This window comes from Photinus pyralis, unplaced genomic scaffold (genome assembly GCF_008802855.1).
Source record: "Photinus pyralis isolate 1611_PpyrPB1 unplaced genomic scaffold, Ppyr1.3 Ppyr1.4_LG8, whole genome shotgun sequence".
Lineage (NCBI taxonomy): Eukaryota > Metazoa > Arthropoda > Insecta > Coleoptera > Lampyridae > Photinus > Photinus pyralis.
The window spans coordinates 26,919,477-26,934,564 of NW_022170819.1; the positions used below are offsets into that span (position 1 = coordinate 26,919,477).

General features: G+C 37.1%; 4 protein-coding genes across 5 annotated transcripts; 2 read left to right on the forward strand and 2 right to left on the reverse strand.

The window, feature by feature from the left end:
- Positions 1-712: 712 nt before the first annotated feature.
- Positions 713-8,166, reverse strand: LOC116178265 (sarcolemmal membrane-associated protein). The gene is made up of 9 exons (XM_031497720.1): positions 7,871-8,166; positions 7,492-7,788; positions 7,216-7,441; positions 6,716-6,858; positions 3,693-3,809; positions 3,475-3,645; positions 3,110-3,430; positions 1,481-1,675; positions 713-1,430 (listed from the first exon to the last, which is right to left on the reverse strand). Exons 2-9 carry the CDS (start codon positions 7,783-7,785, stop codon positions 864-866), a joined length of 2,034 nt encoding a protein of 677 aa, XP_031353580.1. The 5' UTR covers positions 7,786-7,788; positions 7,871-8,166; the 3' UTR covers positions 713-863.
- Positions 8,167-8,262: 96 nt separating this feature from the next.
- On the forward strand, positions 8,263-9,317 carry LOC116178271 (PRKR-interacting protein 1 homolog). Its single transcript, XM_031497731.1, has 3 exons — positions 8,263-8,469; positions 8,520-8,699; positions 8,749-9,317. Exons 1-3 carry the CDS (start codon positions 8,353-8,355, stop codon positions 9,196-9,198), a joined length of 747 nt encoding a protein of 248 aa, XP_031353591.1. The 5' UTR covers positions 8,263-8,352; the 3' UTR covers positions 9,199-9,317.
- Positions 9,318-9,937: 620 nt separating this feature from the next.
- LOC116178273 lies at positions 9,938-10,894 on the reverse strand. The gene is made up of 5 exons (XM_031497733.1): positions 10,739-10,894; positions 10,622-10,688; positions 10,337-10,564; positions 10,196-10,289; positions 9,938-10,149 (listed from the first exon to the last, which is right to left on the reverse strand). The coding sequence occupies exons 1-5, from the start codon at positions 10,767-10,769 to the stop codon at positions 10,066-10,068; spliced, it is 504 nt and encodes a 167-aa protein (XP_031353593.1). The 5' UTR covers positions 10,770-10,894; the 3' UTR covers positions 9,938-10,065.
- A 1,458-nt stretch (positions 10,895-12,352) lies between these two features.
- Positions 12,353-14,025, forward strand: LOC116178268 (WW domain-binding protein 2). 2 transcript variants are annotated; one of them, XM_031497726.1, is made up of 6 exons: positions 12,353-12,413; positions 12,466-12,551; positions 12,628-12,802; positions 12,858-13,017; positions 13,064-13,638; positions 13,688-14,025. In XM_031497726.1, the coding sequence occupies exons 2-6, from the start codon at positions 12,496-12,498 to the stop codon at positions 13,733-13,735; spliced, it is 1,014 nt and encodes a 337-aa protein (XP_031353586.1). In that variant the 5' UTR covers positions 12,353-12,413; positions 12,466-12,495; the 3' UTR covers positions 13,736-14,025. The 2 variants fall into 2 exon arrangements, with proteins under 2 accessions (XP_031353586.1, XP_031353585.1); XM_031497725.1 differs by having other exon boundaries at positions 12,410-12,551.
- Positions 14,026-15,088: the final 1,063 nt, after the last annotated feature.

Consider the following 15,088-nt stretch of genomic DNA (forward strand, 5'->3'; position numbering starts at 1 on the left):
CACAATTGCTATAAACTTTTCGTATACTGTCCGTCCCAATCTAGACTAGACGGCCTTATAGATTTATTTATAGACCTATATTTGGAAATAACAAAATTATACAACACTTTTTAGAGCATTTTCAGTGCTCTAGTACTAGGGTCCCTGGTTTCAATACAGGTTTAGGCAAGGATACTTGTAAATGTAGTGGGTTGGGTTGATAGAGCAGCCTAGGCTGAAACCCCGCTACTTAAAAATAAAGACCAAAAATAAACAAATAGTGTTTGGGAAAATGATCAGAACCTTTTCTCCAAAAAAGGTATTACACTAATTAGTATAATAGCCTTTAATGGAACATTACAATTAACAAAAGTAATAGCAGAGAATAATAAAACTAATTTGTTTCAAATCATTTTATTACTCTTTTAATACACTGTTAAAGATATTGAGTATTTACAATTATAGACAAAGAAACAAAAAATTAAATAATAAATTCTATATATAATATAAAACAATGAATCATTAAGGGCACAAAGTACATAAATACACAAGTTAAATAAATCTAGTTAACATATGCTTTTTTTTTTACACCAATTCTACGTTACCTGAACCACAAATGATCAAATTTGCAGTATCGCATCCGCAGATAACAACTTAACTTTAGAAAATTTTGTACATAGTAAAATCACGTCGTCGATATTGGCAATCGTACATTCGCAAGAATTAAGAAACGATTTGCTAAGAATTTTATTGTCTATAACAAAAATGGCTTACGAAAGAACATTAAGGATAAACTTATTGCCTCATCATTACGTTGTCTCGTTAATCAGTTTGACACCGTATTTGTAACAAACATAGAAGAATATAAAAAGTATGGCGGTCAGTCAAGAGAAGTACTGACTGAATATTAAATAAAGAACCATAAACACTAAGGGGGCCATGTAGCAAAACATCATGTTGTACGAGCGATTGCATACGTTTCGGTACTGGCTCTGAATTGTGACCAGGCTTCTACTTAATGACAGCCTTTCATCGTTTATTGATGCAAATTTTTCTTTTAGCGTGACCAGTTCCTCTTCGAGCGACTTAATTTTTTCATATGTGCTTTCATCGTTTGATATGTCTGAGTTCACAAGCGGATTCACGTCCTGCCTCTTCTGCAACTGATTGTAGCTCTCCTTCCATTTCTGTTGATAAATACTCAACTCTTGCTTTAGTAACATGCATTCCTCCCCTTTGTCGATATTAATCTCCTTTTCTTGAGCGAGCGTGCTTTCAAGCATCACAATCTTATTTTTATTAACAATGGCCTCCTGTTGCAAGCATTCCAGTTGGTTTTTTAACTTGTTTTCTAAAGACTGAAAGTGATACTTTAACGTTTTTGAGTCTATCTTTCCTTCTTTACAATCCGCATCCTTTTCCTCATCGTCGCTAGGATCTTGCAAATCGTCCTAAACAAAGTTAATGAGAAATCTATGCAGAAACCGAACGAGACGCTTACATAGTCGTTTTTTGCAAGCTCCGAGTTGGCGGCGAACTCCTTCTCGTTCTCTGAAAAATCCGTCAGCGAACGGTCGAAATCTCCCATAAGCGTAGTGCTAGTTGTATCTATGGAACCATCGGCCACCAATTCGGTATCGCTAGCGACATCCGTGCCTGTATCCGTTTCCTCTCCGTCGTTACACACCGGGGCCACCTTGAGAGGGTACTATATAGTGCTAACGGTACAACCATTTATCGTAGAAGCAACGCCAAATTATGTTAGAAGCGTGACATTTAAAACAATTGGTCTTTGGACTAATCTGTAGTTTTCATTTGTTTATTCTTGAAAAGTAAAAAATAAGTGTGAAAATGACTCACTCTTCAGTTTTTACTTAGTTTATTCAATTTGTTTATGCACATTTATCATTTCTGGTAATAAAGGAAGGTTATACACTGCCTTTTATTGAGGCCCGCAAAAAAAATTGTCTCAGATCGACCCGGGAAAAAAATTTTCTTATAGAATGTGGCCTGTAGAATCCATAATTTCAAACAGTTCCAAGATTGGGCTACTAGTTCAAAAGTTACAGCCCTTTGAATTTTTTTTCGAAATTGGTTTCTAGTCTATAACTTTTGATTGAGAAGTCTGATCGAAAAAGTACGAATTGTTTTGGATTCTACGCACCAAAATTAATAAGAAGAATTTGTGTACCAATAACATGTGATTTTGAATAATTTTATTATTATGGCATAAAAAAACACATTACGGGCCTATTGGAATACAGTTTATTTTCTTTTTACATGCTTCATATCCTTTATTAGGGTCAAAATAACACAAGAAACAATAAATATAGAGTGCGGCCCTTTGAATTTGTCTAGTCTAATCGTTTTGGCTTTAAAGAGCGTCAAAGTTGCAAAATGCGAAAACTGCCCCTTTAGAGAGCGGCGCTCCGAGGCTCGCCGCTCCCGAACTGAAGTTTTCCCACGAAGCCCACCACGGCAGAAAAACGCCTTCTCCACGACCTTGAAGAAACCATTTTCAAGCTACGATTTCTTTTCTAAATTTTTTCATTTTTTTGCTTCTTGCCCTAAGTATTGCTACCGCCGTAAGCCATACCTCGAACCGCGAATTTCTAAACGCGCACCTCCACGGCGACGCTCCCCAGTCGCAATTATCCCAGGTACCATTTTCTCAGAATTGATCCAAATTTACTTCAAGAATGTCTCTCATACAAATATCATCAAATTGATGTACAAATTAAGAAATTAAAAATAAAAATCGTATTACATTCAAGAACTGTGGGTAAAAATCAACCTAAATAAGAGTTGTAGGAGCCATATATCAACCGGCGAAAGGCATTACTCAAGTTTTTGAGCTGACATGTCTGTGAGGTCTGATCAGTTATTTTGTCTTGGGGATTTTAACATCGATTATTGTAATCTAAGTATACACTTGTATTCTGTAGTGCATTTGTTAAATCTCAAACATTGAACTTACCAAAAAATTAACGTAAATAGTGTCCAGAATTTATCTTTAAAATGTGTACTGCATAGTAAAGACCAATCGTTCCACATTCCACGCTGATAACACAATTTGAGGTTTTCTTATATGTACCATTAGCACTAACACCCGTCGTAATGACAAACTTACCCTTAAGTTGATGTGATTCTGTTCAGTGTTATTAGCGTTGCTGTAATCCATTTCGCAGTTTTCCATCTCACTCAACATTTGCTCTTTGCTTTTCATGTCGTCCGTATAAATTAGGCTACACTTCTCCAACTCTTCGATCGGCAGTAACTCTTTCATCGGATTCGGTACCAACAATTTGTACTGTTCAAGTTTGCTTTGTAGGTCGGTAACTGTTTGGGATTCCGTTTCTAACTTGGTTTGTAACTCGCGTTCTCGTTGCCTCACTTGGACACGTTCCTCCTCCAATTTCTGCTGTTCTAACATTAGCTTATGCGCCAACTCCTACAAGATGTAAGTGATCACGTGTTAAACTAACCGAGCGTTACCTGCAGCTCTTGTTGAACGTGAGTCAACTGATCTTTGGCGAGCTTAAACTCCTGTTCGGCAGTTAGCTTTGCTCGTTCCTGTTCGCTCGCCGTTACTACGGCCTCCAATCTCTCCGCGTGCAGCTTGTGTAGCGTGTCTTTTGCCGCAATCTGATACACGGTTCGCTCCTCCTAACAGTAGAAGTTACGAAAATCTATAATCGACATTACTTTTTTACCTGTAATTTGTTGAGTTCTTCCCGCAGTCGATCATCGCTAATATTTTTGTTTACTTGCAAAAGTTGATTCTCTAAGGTGGCAACTCGAGATAGAAGTCTTTCCTCGCCAATGTATGCCTGAAGAATATTAAAATACATGTTCAAATTATACTGGACAGACTCCTAGTGGTAGCTAAAAAAATAATAATCGAAATTGATTCAATTGTTCCAATTCTTTTTGAAATATATCGTTCAATATTATAAAAAAATCGCCAGCAAAACCAGAGAGTTCATATACAGGGTGGCCATTTGAAAATGAAACAGAGCCTATTTTGGGAACCTCAAAACATTTACGAAAAAATCCTCGGACCCGTCAATTTTTGATTCAAGGGGGAACCATTTTTTTGCTAGTTTCGCCCCCCTAAGGGCAAAGCCCTAGCGGAGGTGACATGTGCTCCCAAAATTTTAAATCGAATGGGGGGTCGAGTGATACCTTATTTTGAAGGTATTTTGATGTGGATTATAACCCTTAAGTTTTAAATCGCTACTAATTTGCCTAGCCGATACAGGGGCTAATAAAAGTTAAAAATGTGTCAACATTTTCTTATTAAAAAAATGCTTGTAAATGAATTAGTTAAATAACAAAAATTAATACAATAGTAAATACAAAAAATGTTGTTCTCCTACATTCTGAACCGTACTTTTTGTTGTTGTTTTTTTTCTTTTTAATACCTGTAGGTGGCTATGCCAATTCTGCAACGAAAATCTTGGTTATTGTTGAGAGCGTTACTATAGCAACATTTTGAAGTTTAATAGTGCTTGTCAATTGTTGTCAAATAATAGTAGTGACAAATACACACCTGTCGCTATTGGGCTGATTCAAATCCCAGAATATTTCGTGAGGTGCATACACAACGTTCCGAAAAATTGAATGTTTGGGCTGGCATTTTTGGTAACCATATCGTAGGCCCCTTCTTTTTACCTGGCAATCTAACAGGATAGATGTACTTGAAGTTATTAGAAAATACGATTCATCCAGCATTAGTGGAGATACTAGAAAATTACGAGTACTTGGAAAATCGTATAGTATTTCAACAATATGGTGCGCCACCCCACTATGCTGCAAGGGTTCGTCAATATTTCGACCAAACGTTTCCAGGACAATGGATTGGACGAAGAGGAGCTATTGAATGGCCTCCTCGTTCCCCAGACTTAAATCTGTTAGATTTTTTTTATGGGGACATTTAAAAACTAAAATTTATGCTAGTCAGCCAACGCCGCTAGAGAACTTGCGACAAAGAATAATTGATGAATGTCGTCAAATCACCCCAGAAGTTTTCCAAATGTACGGGAAAGGTTTGAACAAAACCTGTATTATTGTATGGAAGTCGAAGGCCAACATTTCCAACATTTACTTGATTGATTTTAACTTTAAGCACTTAAAATAAAACTGATTTAAATCTTAAGAGTTATAATCTACATAAAAATACCTTCAAAATAAGGTATCACTCGATCCCCCATTCGATTTAAAATTTTGGGGGCACTTGTCACCCCCGCTATGGCTTTGCTCCCAGGGGGGCAAAACTAGCAAAAAAATGGTTCCCCCTTGGATCAAAAATTGACGGGTCCGAGGATTTTTTCGTAAATGTTTTGAGGTCCCCAAAATAGACTCTGTTTCGTTTTCAAATGGCCACCCTGTATTTTAATCTATTTTGGTCAATATCTCGAGAATTTAAAAAAGATACTGATGTGGGATTTTTATTGAAATATTAAATATGTATTTAATTCTCGATTTTATCGTGTAAAAAATAGGTAATACCATTGCATTTAATTTTTACAAGAAAAATCATAGTAAAGTATACTGCATTCACTATAAGAAGGTAGTAGATGGCGCTATGTTTGAAGATAAACACACACAGGAAAAATATAAAACGGCACCAAATTAATTAAAATTAAGTTATGTTTCAGTGTAATACTGACTTATGTTTTAGCCAATCACATTGAAGGTCAAAGCTTTCTACCGCTACCTTCTTAAAATGAATACAGTATAGTAAGTATCATAGTTAAATTTCAATTAACGCCCTCTAGTGACCACAGCAAAATTACCAGGTATAAATAAAAGCAAATACGCTGTTGCTAGGCCAAATGAAGCTCTCTTGAACGCGACCAAGTTTGCTAAAATCAGTTAAGCCAAACTTGAGAAATGAATATTTATGTCCAAAAACATTTGATTTCCCCCCACCACTTTAGTTCACAAGATAGAAAAAAAAGTAAAACAAAAAAGAATCGGTATTATATCAACATTAAAACTCGGCTATCTTTGATACCACTTTATTAGATAAAATCAGGAGAAAATTGATATTTTATATTTGCCCAAGACTGTTGCGCCCCACAGTGGTCATTTTACACACTTGAAAATCATTTCCAGTAATCGTGGCCACATTTGTTCCTAATTTTTTACCAGAAAGCTCTGTCTACTAGTTTCTGAGATATGGCCGACGGCCATTCTTATTTGACCACAGGGTACTAAATAATAAATATGTAATTGTTAAAAAACAGCAGAGCCGGTATCGTAAACGACACCACGTAATGTTGCTTACAATACTCTAAGTGCACTGTAGAAAAAGAAATGCTGTTTGGTTGTCATATGCACAAATTATCTTCATTTACACTATTGGCAGATCGTTCTTTAGCAGCAGCCTGGATTCCTTAATAAGTATGGATTAGAGGCTCACAAATTTTGTGCGTTACCACTAGAGTGAAGGATCGTTGACCACAAGGTGTAGCCTAAAGGACAAAGGTTAGTTGTTCTAATTTCCTGGGGCAAAATGGGGAGGTCTGTAATCAACAACTGCATCTGTACTTATTCAGGGTCACTATTGAAGATGAGGAACTCTTGCTCTGGTGATCATTGCTCGAATTATTGTTAGTTCATAGCACAGCACACTCCACAAAATTTTTTTAAGCACCATATTTGGTGGACGTGACTCATGAACCAGTGAATGTTATGACCAAAAATAAACCACACGCTGCTTAATATTTACCTGCCAACTTTCATCGGACGACCGTCTAGTCTCGTCGACAATTTGCTGCAAGGCATTCAACTTATTCTCAAGACATTGCTCTCGCTGACAGGCCTCTTGAATAATTTGGTTAAGTTTGTACAATTCATCTAAAGGGATTAGACCTAAAAAAGTGAGATTTAATTATTTTATGGTAACAATTAGTGTACTACCCGCCGTAACAGCGATATTAATGCTGTCGGGTCTCATACTTAAATAACTCATTCTGATAGACGATAGCTTGATTGACTAAATTGAAAAAAATGCCGGCTATCTTTAGGTGGTTACATTTTTAGATAGCGTTATCAATAATAAATAAAGAAAATTGATTGTGGCAGTAAGTACTCCTCAAATTGTTTATAAAATTGCAACCTAAACAGGAATTTAAGTGCAGTGCAATACTATCCAGTAAATTTCTAGGGGTCAAATTACGCACATGGCACATTTTCACATCCTGTAGGTACTCGGATCAAGTTACTTACCATGCCTACTATTCTCTGTAATGCTTGGGCTCGCTTTAGCTTCTTTTCCATCAGCTAAATAAAGCTTAAGGGTCGCGACAATGCAACAATGGGTAACTTTATGATTATTTTCTACTACGTCCACTCCAAATTGAACTAAATCGCCCGAACAAACCTCATGCGGTTCCGATTCCGAACTAGACAGTCTGTTGTTATTCACAAACGTACCATTACTACTTTTAGTATCCTAAAACACACCACTTCGATTACTGCTCACATTCCCAGTTCCACACAAACCTGTAGGTAAAATTTTCCAGAATCGTACCAGAGCACGGCGTGATGACGTGACAGCACTTTACAATCGAATATGGCATTAGTGGCAGTCGCTCTCGCCCTAGCGACCGATCGTCCCACTTTCACGGGCTGATCTAACGTAAGTATCCGCTCTTGAAACGGATGCGAATTTGGTCGGCAAGTTAAGATCGCTTTAGCACTCATCTTATTCGTTGTCGGTATTACCATATCATTGTTGTTGGCAGGGGTTGGGTAAGTTGCCACATTTTTCACCCAACTCCCGCTTACAACAACCATTTCCTACAAAGTTCGAGTTACAATACTATTTCGGCATTATCCGGACATAACATGTTCTAATTAGGTGTTTTAAATTATCCCTTACCTCATAGAGACTGCAATTTAGTTAATTATCTCCAAAAACTGGTTTATTTCAATATTTTTGATAGAATGTCAAAAGTAGGTGGGCGTGAACTTAGCCGCTAGCTGTTTTCTTCAATCCCTGTACCATTAATCTTTCCGGCATCTTAAATTTTTTATACGAAAGCACCATTTATTGTAAACATTCGGCGTTGGGCCCTGAATTTTTCCATTGTCTTAAACGTACAATGGATTTTAATTAATATAAATTAAACTATTTACAGAAAATATGTTCAGGGAGGGGGAGATGTATTCAGGTGGCAACAATGCAATAATATTACTATTTTTAATGCTAACTTCATGAACCTTTGTACAGGGTGGCTCCACAAAACTAAATTGTGTATGAAGCTGAGACCTTGAATGTGACCCGTAATTATTTATGAATGCTACCGTTGTTATTATGTTCAAGATTTTCAAAATCTTAAAATACATTTAAAGTACACTAAAATGTCTTATCGGGAGATAGAAAATGAAGCAGAAGAAAAAATTTTGGGCAAACCAACTGTAATACGTAATGCCACCGACTTGCAAAGGCTAAAACTGGAGAAATTAATGAAACATCCTGTAAATTATAGGTTATATCCCTACGCTTTACCTCTCCTTCTAAATTGTAGGATAAACCGGTGCTTCTCCCCGAAAAACCGAAAGACAGAGGAGTACCGATAGTGCCGGAATTTGTTCGAAACGTAATGGGATCGAGCGCCGGTGCCGGGTCGGGAGAATTTCACGTTTACAGGCACCTGCGAAGGAAGGAGTACGCACGGCAAAAGTACATGAGGGAGAAGGGCGAAAGGGTGAGTAATGTACAAGCGCGATAGCGAGTTTCATTTGTATTAAAATTAGGATCGATTAGATGACGAGTATCATCAGAAGTTGGAAGATAACAAGAGAAAGGCGGAGGAAATGACGGCAAAGCGACGAGCAAAAAGACTGAAACGCAAGAACAAGAAAGGCTCTTCTCAATCCGTGAAAAAGAGTGAAAGCGAGGAAAGCTCGGAGGCGGAGAACGAGGGTGATGAACGAAGCTGTAACGAGGATAATGAGTCTAAAGAAAAAACTGAAAGCAATGCCAGTGAACATGAGGAGGGTGTGTCCGAAAATGAAAGTGAGGAAAATGCCAGCGAAATTGAGAAGGATGTTGTTTGTGACAGGCCTAAAAATGAAGGTGAAGAGGAAATTCAACAAAATCCCAGTAAAGATGAGCTGGATGGTGTTTGTGCCAAGTCCAAAAATGAGAGTGAACACAGTGTGAATGAAGGTGATGATAAAAATGATGAGCATAATGAACTGTAATTACTTGCTAATTTCTGTTATTTACTTCTTTCTGATAGGTATATAACGTTTTATTTGAATGGAAGTAATGTCATAATGATTGTATATAAAAAATAGTAAATAGGCTTCTAAATCGTTTATCTAATTGTTATTACTTTATCAGTTTTATTTTGGATTACCATTGTTTTCGTATGGACCCTACAGAAAGTCCCGGGATTTTTTCTTAATGTCCAAATGGGCTATGTATACTAAAACTAGTTGTCAGGTAAACTCCTGACTTGACTTTCCGACTACATTTAATAGAATCATTGCAATTATCCTGGTCATATTATAAATTCAATGGTCATAGTATAACATTTACAAAATGCCCTCTAGCGCCTTTATTTTGCACCTGATGCAGAAAGTGTACAAGCCTGACTGTAAGCAACCGGCACTACAAGCAACAAACAGGAGTTGTTTTTACGATTCATATCTATTTGCATCTATTATTTACCATTGTTTAAATAATTAAGAGTAAACCCACACTAGGTTTCAATTAAAGATGTTAGTACCTACATTTTCAAGCATCAAATTAGGTCCCTATTATGTAAATGAATGCTTATATAACAAACCCTTAATTGTTATTATCCAATTAATAACGTTTAATTCGTGAGAAAATATCTAAATTCTACTCAAACGCCGATAGTTTCTCTATTGAATAAATAATTTTTTATTCAATTGTTTTGACCGACGTTGTTGAACGTCATTTGTTACTATCAAAAACTACTCAATATTATTTATTACAAGAATATTTCCAATACATTATACATATACGGTACATACCTACTTTAATTACTTGCTTAGAAAAAATACAAACCGGCTGCATGTACAATTCTACGAAAACCGCTTTCACTTTAAATGGGCTAAATCTGGATTAGAGGCCGAGCTCTTTATTGTTCCCGTTGTAGACATAGTGCGTACCATTGGATACGTCTGAAATAAAAAGTGACGATATGCAATTCATTTTGGGAAGACTTACGGAGTAGAAAGTCTGCTTGGAATCGTTACTGATGCATGATAACACATCTTCGTCTTTATCGCGTCTTTCAATCTGAAGAACTGCATGATCAAACCTACCATAACATCATATAAGAATGTTCATAAAGGTCTTTTCACTCACGCGTGATTTATTTCCATTGATTGGCGTAAGTCAGAATTTTCTTCCGGCGATTTTAAGAACTTCCAACCCCCTTTTGTATTTGATCTGGAGAGCTGTTTGAACATCCCATGCTGCCTCTTGTCGCCCTTCTGTGTATTAATGACGCTGATTTCGGGAGAAAACACTCGTTTCACGCCTTTCTGATCTAATACGGCAAATTTTCGAAATTTTGCTTTATGTTTGTTCCAGCTATAGGTAAGTAGAAAAGACGTGATTGTGTTATTGAAAAGATTGTTATAAGCTTACCAAACACAAGATAGAAGGATTAAGATGATTAGTAGCAGACTAGCGATGCAAATTACAACGACGGTCCCTATAAACGTTATAATTGACGATTACAATATTGAAACCTTTCAAACTTACATGATTCCATCCATCGAACTGTCACGACCATTATTGAGATTCTGGTAATTTAATGCGCACAAATATCTCGATTGACCTAAGGTGCATTTATTATCACAAGAACACTATTGTGGTCAGGATAGATAAGATCCTCAACAATAAAGCTACGTATTACACCTACGTATAATTACTTTATAAAATGGATATTAGGTAGGTACCTATACCTTTTAACTAATTGCATAAATTTTGTTCAATTGAGCATAATTAAACTCAGAAGCGTAGCGTAACAATTAGCGACCCAAACTTTTTACAAATAAATGAGCTTATAACAGAATACGTACTTAGTTACAGCGCATGTAATTTCAGGCGGTTTTAATACAATTACCCCGTTGAAGTAATTTTGAACCACATTTTCAGCCTACCCAAAACCATAATTTACTCTATGCCAAAACCCATGTAGAACCATTATAGTTCCATCTCTCTGTGTGTTAGCTGAGAAGAACATCAAAGAGCAAAGCAAATATTGGGACTTTTTGAGACGCAGGACCGAATGATGACTGCATAGAGCCTTAGGCCTATAATTGGAAAGACAATTAAACAAAAACACTTACTCACACTCACACATTTACGGAGGCGGTCAATATTGAAACATTGCAAATGAAGGGTCGATCTTTCATGTTCTCGTTAAATAAACCTAACAGTGAATTTCCATAGAAACACGTAAGTATGTACTTAAATATTCATATAGGAATTTTACCTATATCGCATTAAATGTCCCTTTTTCGCAAACATTAGCACAATATACTATAACTGTTTTTTCCACAACTCGAGAGGTTGCTATACAACTGATGTCATAAAGACAGTAAAAATTCAAGAAGTTACGACAACAGAAAATTCCAACAATAATGATAATGTCAGCAGCAGGGTGGAAAAATGTGTGAAAAAATAGTTGAAGCTGTAATTGAAGAAAAGGAAAGTAAAGAAAGACAAGGGCTAAACGAACGCGCAAGTTAAAAAAAAGTTTGATTGAAACCTAAAAATATGTTTATGCAAAATAATGGAAAATTATTGAAGCCACACAGGAACCTTTAAAAAATAATTCTACTTAAATAATGAGGAACCGGAACTTATGATTCATATTGGCCCCAACTCCCGGCGGTATTCTCAAAATTAAACAAATTAAATGTGTTCTGAGGAATAGATGATTTTCCTCTAAATAAACTATGCGAATATTCCGAAAGTATATCCACCAGGTTATATTCATGTATGTTGTGGGCGCTGTGGCAAAGTCTTCTTTGAATGTAAACTATTTTTCAAAAATGAGGTAGGTACTTTTGAGAGATTAAGGTCAGGAAGGGCCCAGTGATGGCAATAATTCAAAATTTGACGCGTAGTAGAGGAAGTTGGCGTAGAATAGACATGAACGTAATGTGCGTCAAATAAACTTATTCTTTAGGAAAGTGTGAGCAGTGATTAGTAATCATATCCATATTTAAATCAGCTTTGTTTATTACATGAACAAACAAGAGGATTTAATAACAATGGTGATTATTGTAAATTGCGCTGCCTGCAATTCAAATATATTAAATATCCCACCCTGTAAAAAAAAAGCGACGCTGTCGCCATCTACACTACGAGTTAAACTTAAATGACAGCCGCAATCACGCATACGCAAACAGCCCGCAGATTGTCATAGGTATGACATTTCTAATAAGGTTTTTGTAAAACTAATTGTTGATAAATTTTAGTTTAACAGTAATAAATAAACAAATCCGATAATGTCGCTAAATACGGCGCATTTGAATGGCGGAGTATTAATACATTCTGGAGAATGGTAATTAACAATTTAGAAATTTTTTATTATAATCTCTGATGTCATTTTATTTTATTTACTTTCTCCGCAATTGTAGTATACTTCTCTTTTGCGACAATGTTACCATGGAATGGTCCGGACAGGAGACACCTATGTTTAAAGGTACCAAACGCGGTCGTATTTATCTGACGACGCATCGAATGATTTTCAATGCGAAGGATGCGAAAGAGCCAATGCAATCGTTTAGTTTTCCGTTTGTTACTTTAAGTGACGTAAGTTTCACATCGTAGCGATAATTGTTGGCAGTAGTACGGACGTAATTTGTAGGTGGAACTTGAGCAACCAGTTTTCGGTGCTAATTACATAAAGGGTAAAGTTCGAGCTCAACCCAATGGGAATTGGATCGGCGAGGCTAAGTTTAAATTGCTGTTCAAGCATGGAGGCGCTATCGATTTCGGTCAGGCGATGCTCAAGGCGGCCCATTTCGGTAATTTTCCACTTAAGTCCAATTAAACTTGATTGTTTCATTACAGCTACTCGCAATACAAATATGGCCGATGCACCTCCTCCATACGTTCCACCCGAAACTCAATGGTATGCGGCTCCACCACCGGCCTACCAACCTTCGCCGACCGGTTACTCCGGATGGGTTCCACCAACTCACGCGTTCCCAAATCAACCTCCTGCTGATACCGTGTTTATGACCGATGCTCCTCCACCATATCCCGGTATTAATAGCGCTTATCTTCCACCACCCGGTTACGAGGCGGCAGGATTTGCTCCCCAAGGTTTTCCTCAAGCTCAAGGTCATCCTCATCAAGGCTTCACTGCGTCTGGTTATCCTCAGCAGGGATATCCCCCTCAACAAGGGTACCCTCCTCAGCAAGGATACCCTCCTCAGCAAGGATACCCTCCTCAACAGGGCTATCCACCACAACCTGGACCTCATCAGGGATATCCTCCACAAAACGGTTTCCAACATGGACCTGGAGCGATGGGATTCCAACACATGAGTCCGGCAGATGCCAAAGCTGCCGAAGCTGCTCAGTCTGCCTACTACGATCCGAACAAGCCGCAAATGGCTTATGTACCACCGCCTTCTTATTACGTAAGTCTACAAATTATTTGGGTGGTTTGTACCAATTTATTATTTGCAGGAAAATCCACCAACTTATAACCAAGCTACAACTAAGAAGGACCAGTAGATGCACTTCAGTTTGTTATTGATTGTTGCCTTTATTAATGAAAGTATATCTAGTTTCGTGATTGTGTAAAATGTTTAAATATTGTTATCATTCCTTTTCTGTAAAAATATTTTTGTATTCTGTGTAAATATGTCTTGTACGTTGGAACATACTGTATATGCACAGGAATTACTAGGGTGTATCTTGCAAATTGCATCCTCACATGAGATTATTTAATCCAAGTATTTATGTCAAATTTAACGCATTCGCTAACATTTTATGTATAGATGAATAAAACTACTACTCTATTTTGGCTTTGTTTTGTATTTTTTAAAAGCTATGTATAGGTATGTTCCCCTGTAGATAAAATGAAGGGAAGTGTATTAACTGTGCCATTTTTTTAGAATGAACAAGAAAAGCCGGGCTTTTGTTTGAAGCTCTCATTAGGAACGTAAATTAGATCCTCTTCAATGAACTAAAGATAACTAGATAAAAAGGTGATTTATCTGAGATGGTTTGTAAACATTTTGATTAAGTATAGCTAGCTACATGTTACTGTTTTAGAACAATTCATTAATGTCGGAGTCTGCCCAGAATTTCTGGACCCAACCCAAATAGACCGGCATTGACTCAGTTGTAGTGTGTGATTATTTAACCCTTTGTATCGTCATTGGTCGGACTATCTTAAAAATTACCCAATCACTAGGTGGTTACAATATATTTGTGTACATACTGAATTAATCTAGGTAGGTACCTAATATTCTCTATAAAAAACGGTCCTATACACTTTTTCGCTCTGATAATTTTAGGGACATCGAAGAAGAAAAAATGTACTCAGACACTTAACACAATTTTAATTTTAAATGAAGTGCTTAATGCATTGAACTAGATACTCTTAACTGGAATGGCATCGCCCGTAAACAAACGATGCAGGGCGCCGTGACAAGAGAGATAGGTAGAGGTAGGCATACTTCATCGGCCCGTATGAATAAAAGTAAGCAAATGCTTATACTTGCAAAATTCAAAGTAAATACTCGTAATTGCCCCTTCATACTGGTCTGTTTAGCATGGTTTAGAAGCGCTGTACTGCGTCCTGTCTTTCTGCTTAGAAGCGATGCTAAGTCGCCCAGTGCGAAGGAGCACTTACGAGTATTTACTTTGAATTTTGCAAGTATAAGCATTTGCTTATTTTTATTCATACGGGCCATCGTGTTGCACTCACGTGGCGTTTATGCGTTTTGCAAAACAATGTGCCAGACAAGGATGATTATACAAACAACGTGCCAAACAAGGATGAGGATACCTACCACAGCCTACGTTAGGCGGCACGGGATTTTGGTAATCGATGCCGTTCCAGTTACAGAGTATACAGTT

Excerpts from the sequence above, each read along its gene's own strand:
- LOC116178271 (XM_031497731.1), top strand. The coding sequence starts at position 8,353 with ATGTCTTATCGGGAGATAGAAAATGAAGCAGAAGAAAAAATTTTGGGC. Across the intron at positions 8,470-8,519 it reads AGAAATTAATGAAACATCCT|GATAAACCGGTGCTTCTCCC; the intron begins GTAAATTATAGG and ends TCTAAATTGTAG. Across the intron at positions 8,700-8,748 it reads TGAGGGAGAAGGGCGAAAGG|GATCGATTAGATGACGAGTA; the intron begins GTGAGTAATGTA and ends TATTAAAATTAG.
- LOC116178268 (XM_031497726.1), top strand. The coding sequence starts at position 12,496 with ATGTCGCTAAATACGGCGCATTTGAATGGCGGAGTATTAATACATTCT. Across the intron at positions 12,552-12,627 it reads TTAATACATTCTGGAGAATG|TATACTTCTCTTTTGCGACA; the intron begins GTAATTAACAAT and ends CCGCAATTGTAG. Across the intron at positions 12,803-12,857 it reads CGTTTGTTACTTTAAGTGAC|GTGGAACTTGAGCAACCAGT; the intron begins GTAAGTTTCACA and ends CGTAATTTGTAG.
- LOC116178265 (XM_031497720.1), bottom strand. The coding sequence starts at position 7,785 with ATGGTTGTTGTAAGCGGGAGTTGGGTGAAAAATGTGGCAACTTACCCA. Across the intron at positions 3,810-6,715 it reads CGTCCGATGAAAGTTGGCAG|GCATACATTGGCGAGGAAAG; the intron begins GTAAATATTAAG and ends AATATTCTTCAG. Across the intron at positions 1,431-1,480 it reads AGCTTGCAAAAAACGACTAT|GACGATTTGCAAGATCCTAG; the intron begins GTAAGCGTCTCG and ends AACTTTGTTTAG.
- LOC116178273 (XM_031497733.1), bottom strand. The coding sequence starts at position 10,769 with ATGGTCGTGACAGTTCGATGGATGGAATCAT. Across the intron at positions 10,689-10,738 it reads AGTTCGATGGATGGAATCAT|GGACCGTCGTTGTAATTTGC; the intron begins GTAAGTTTGAAA and ends TAACGTTTATAG. Across the intron at positions 10,290-10,336 it reads TCAATGGAAATAAATCACGC|GTTTGATCATGCAGTTCTTC; the intron begins GTGAGTGAAAAG and ends ATGTTATGGTAG.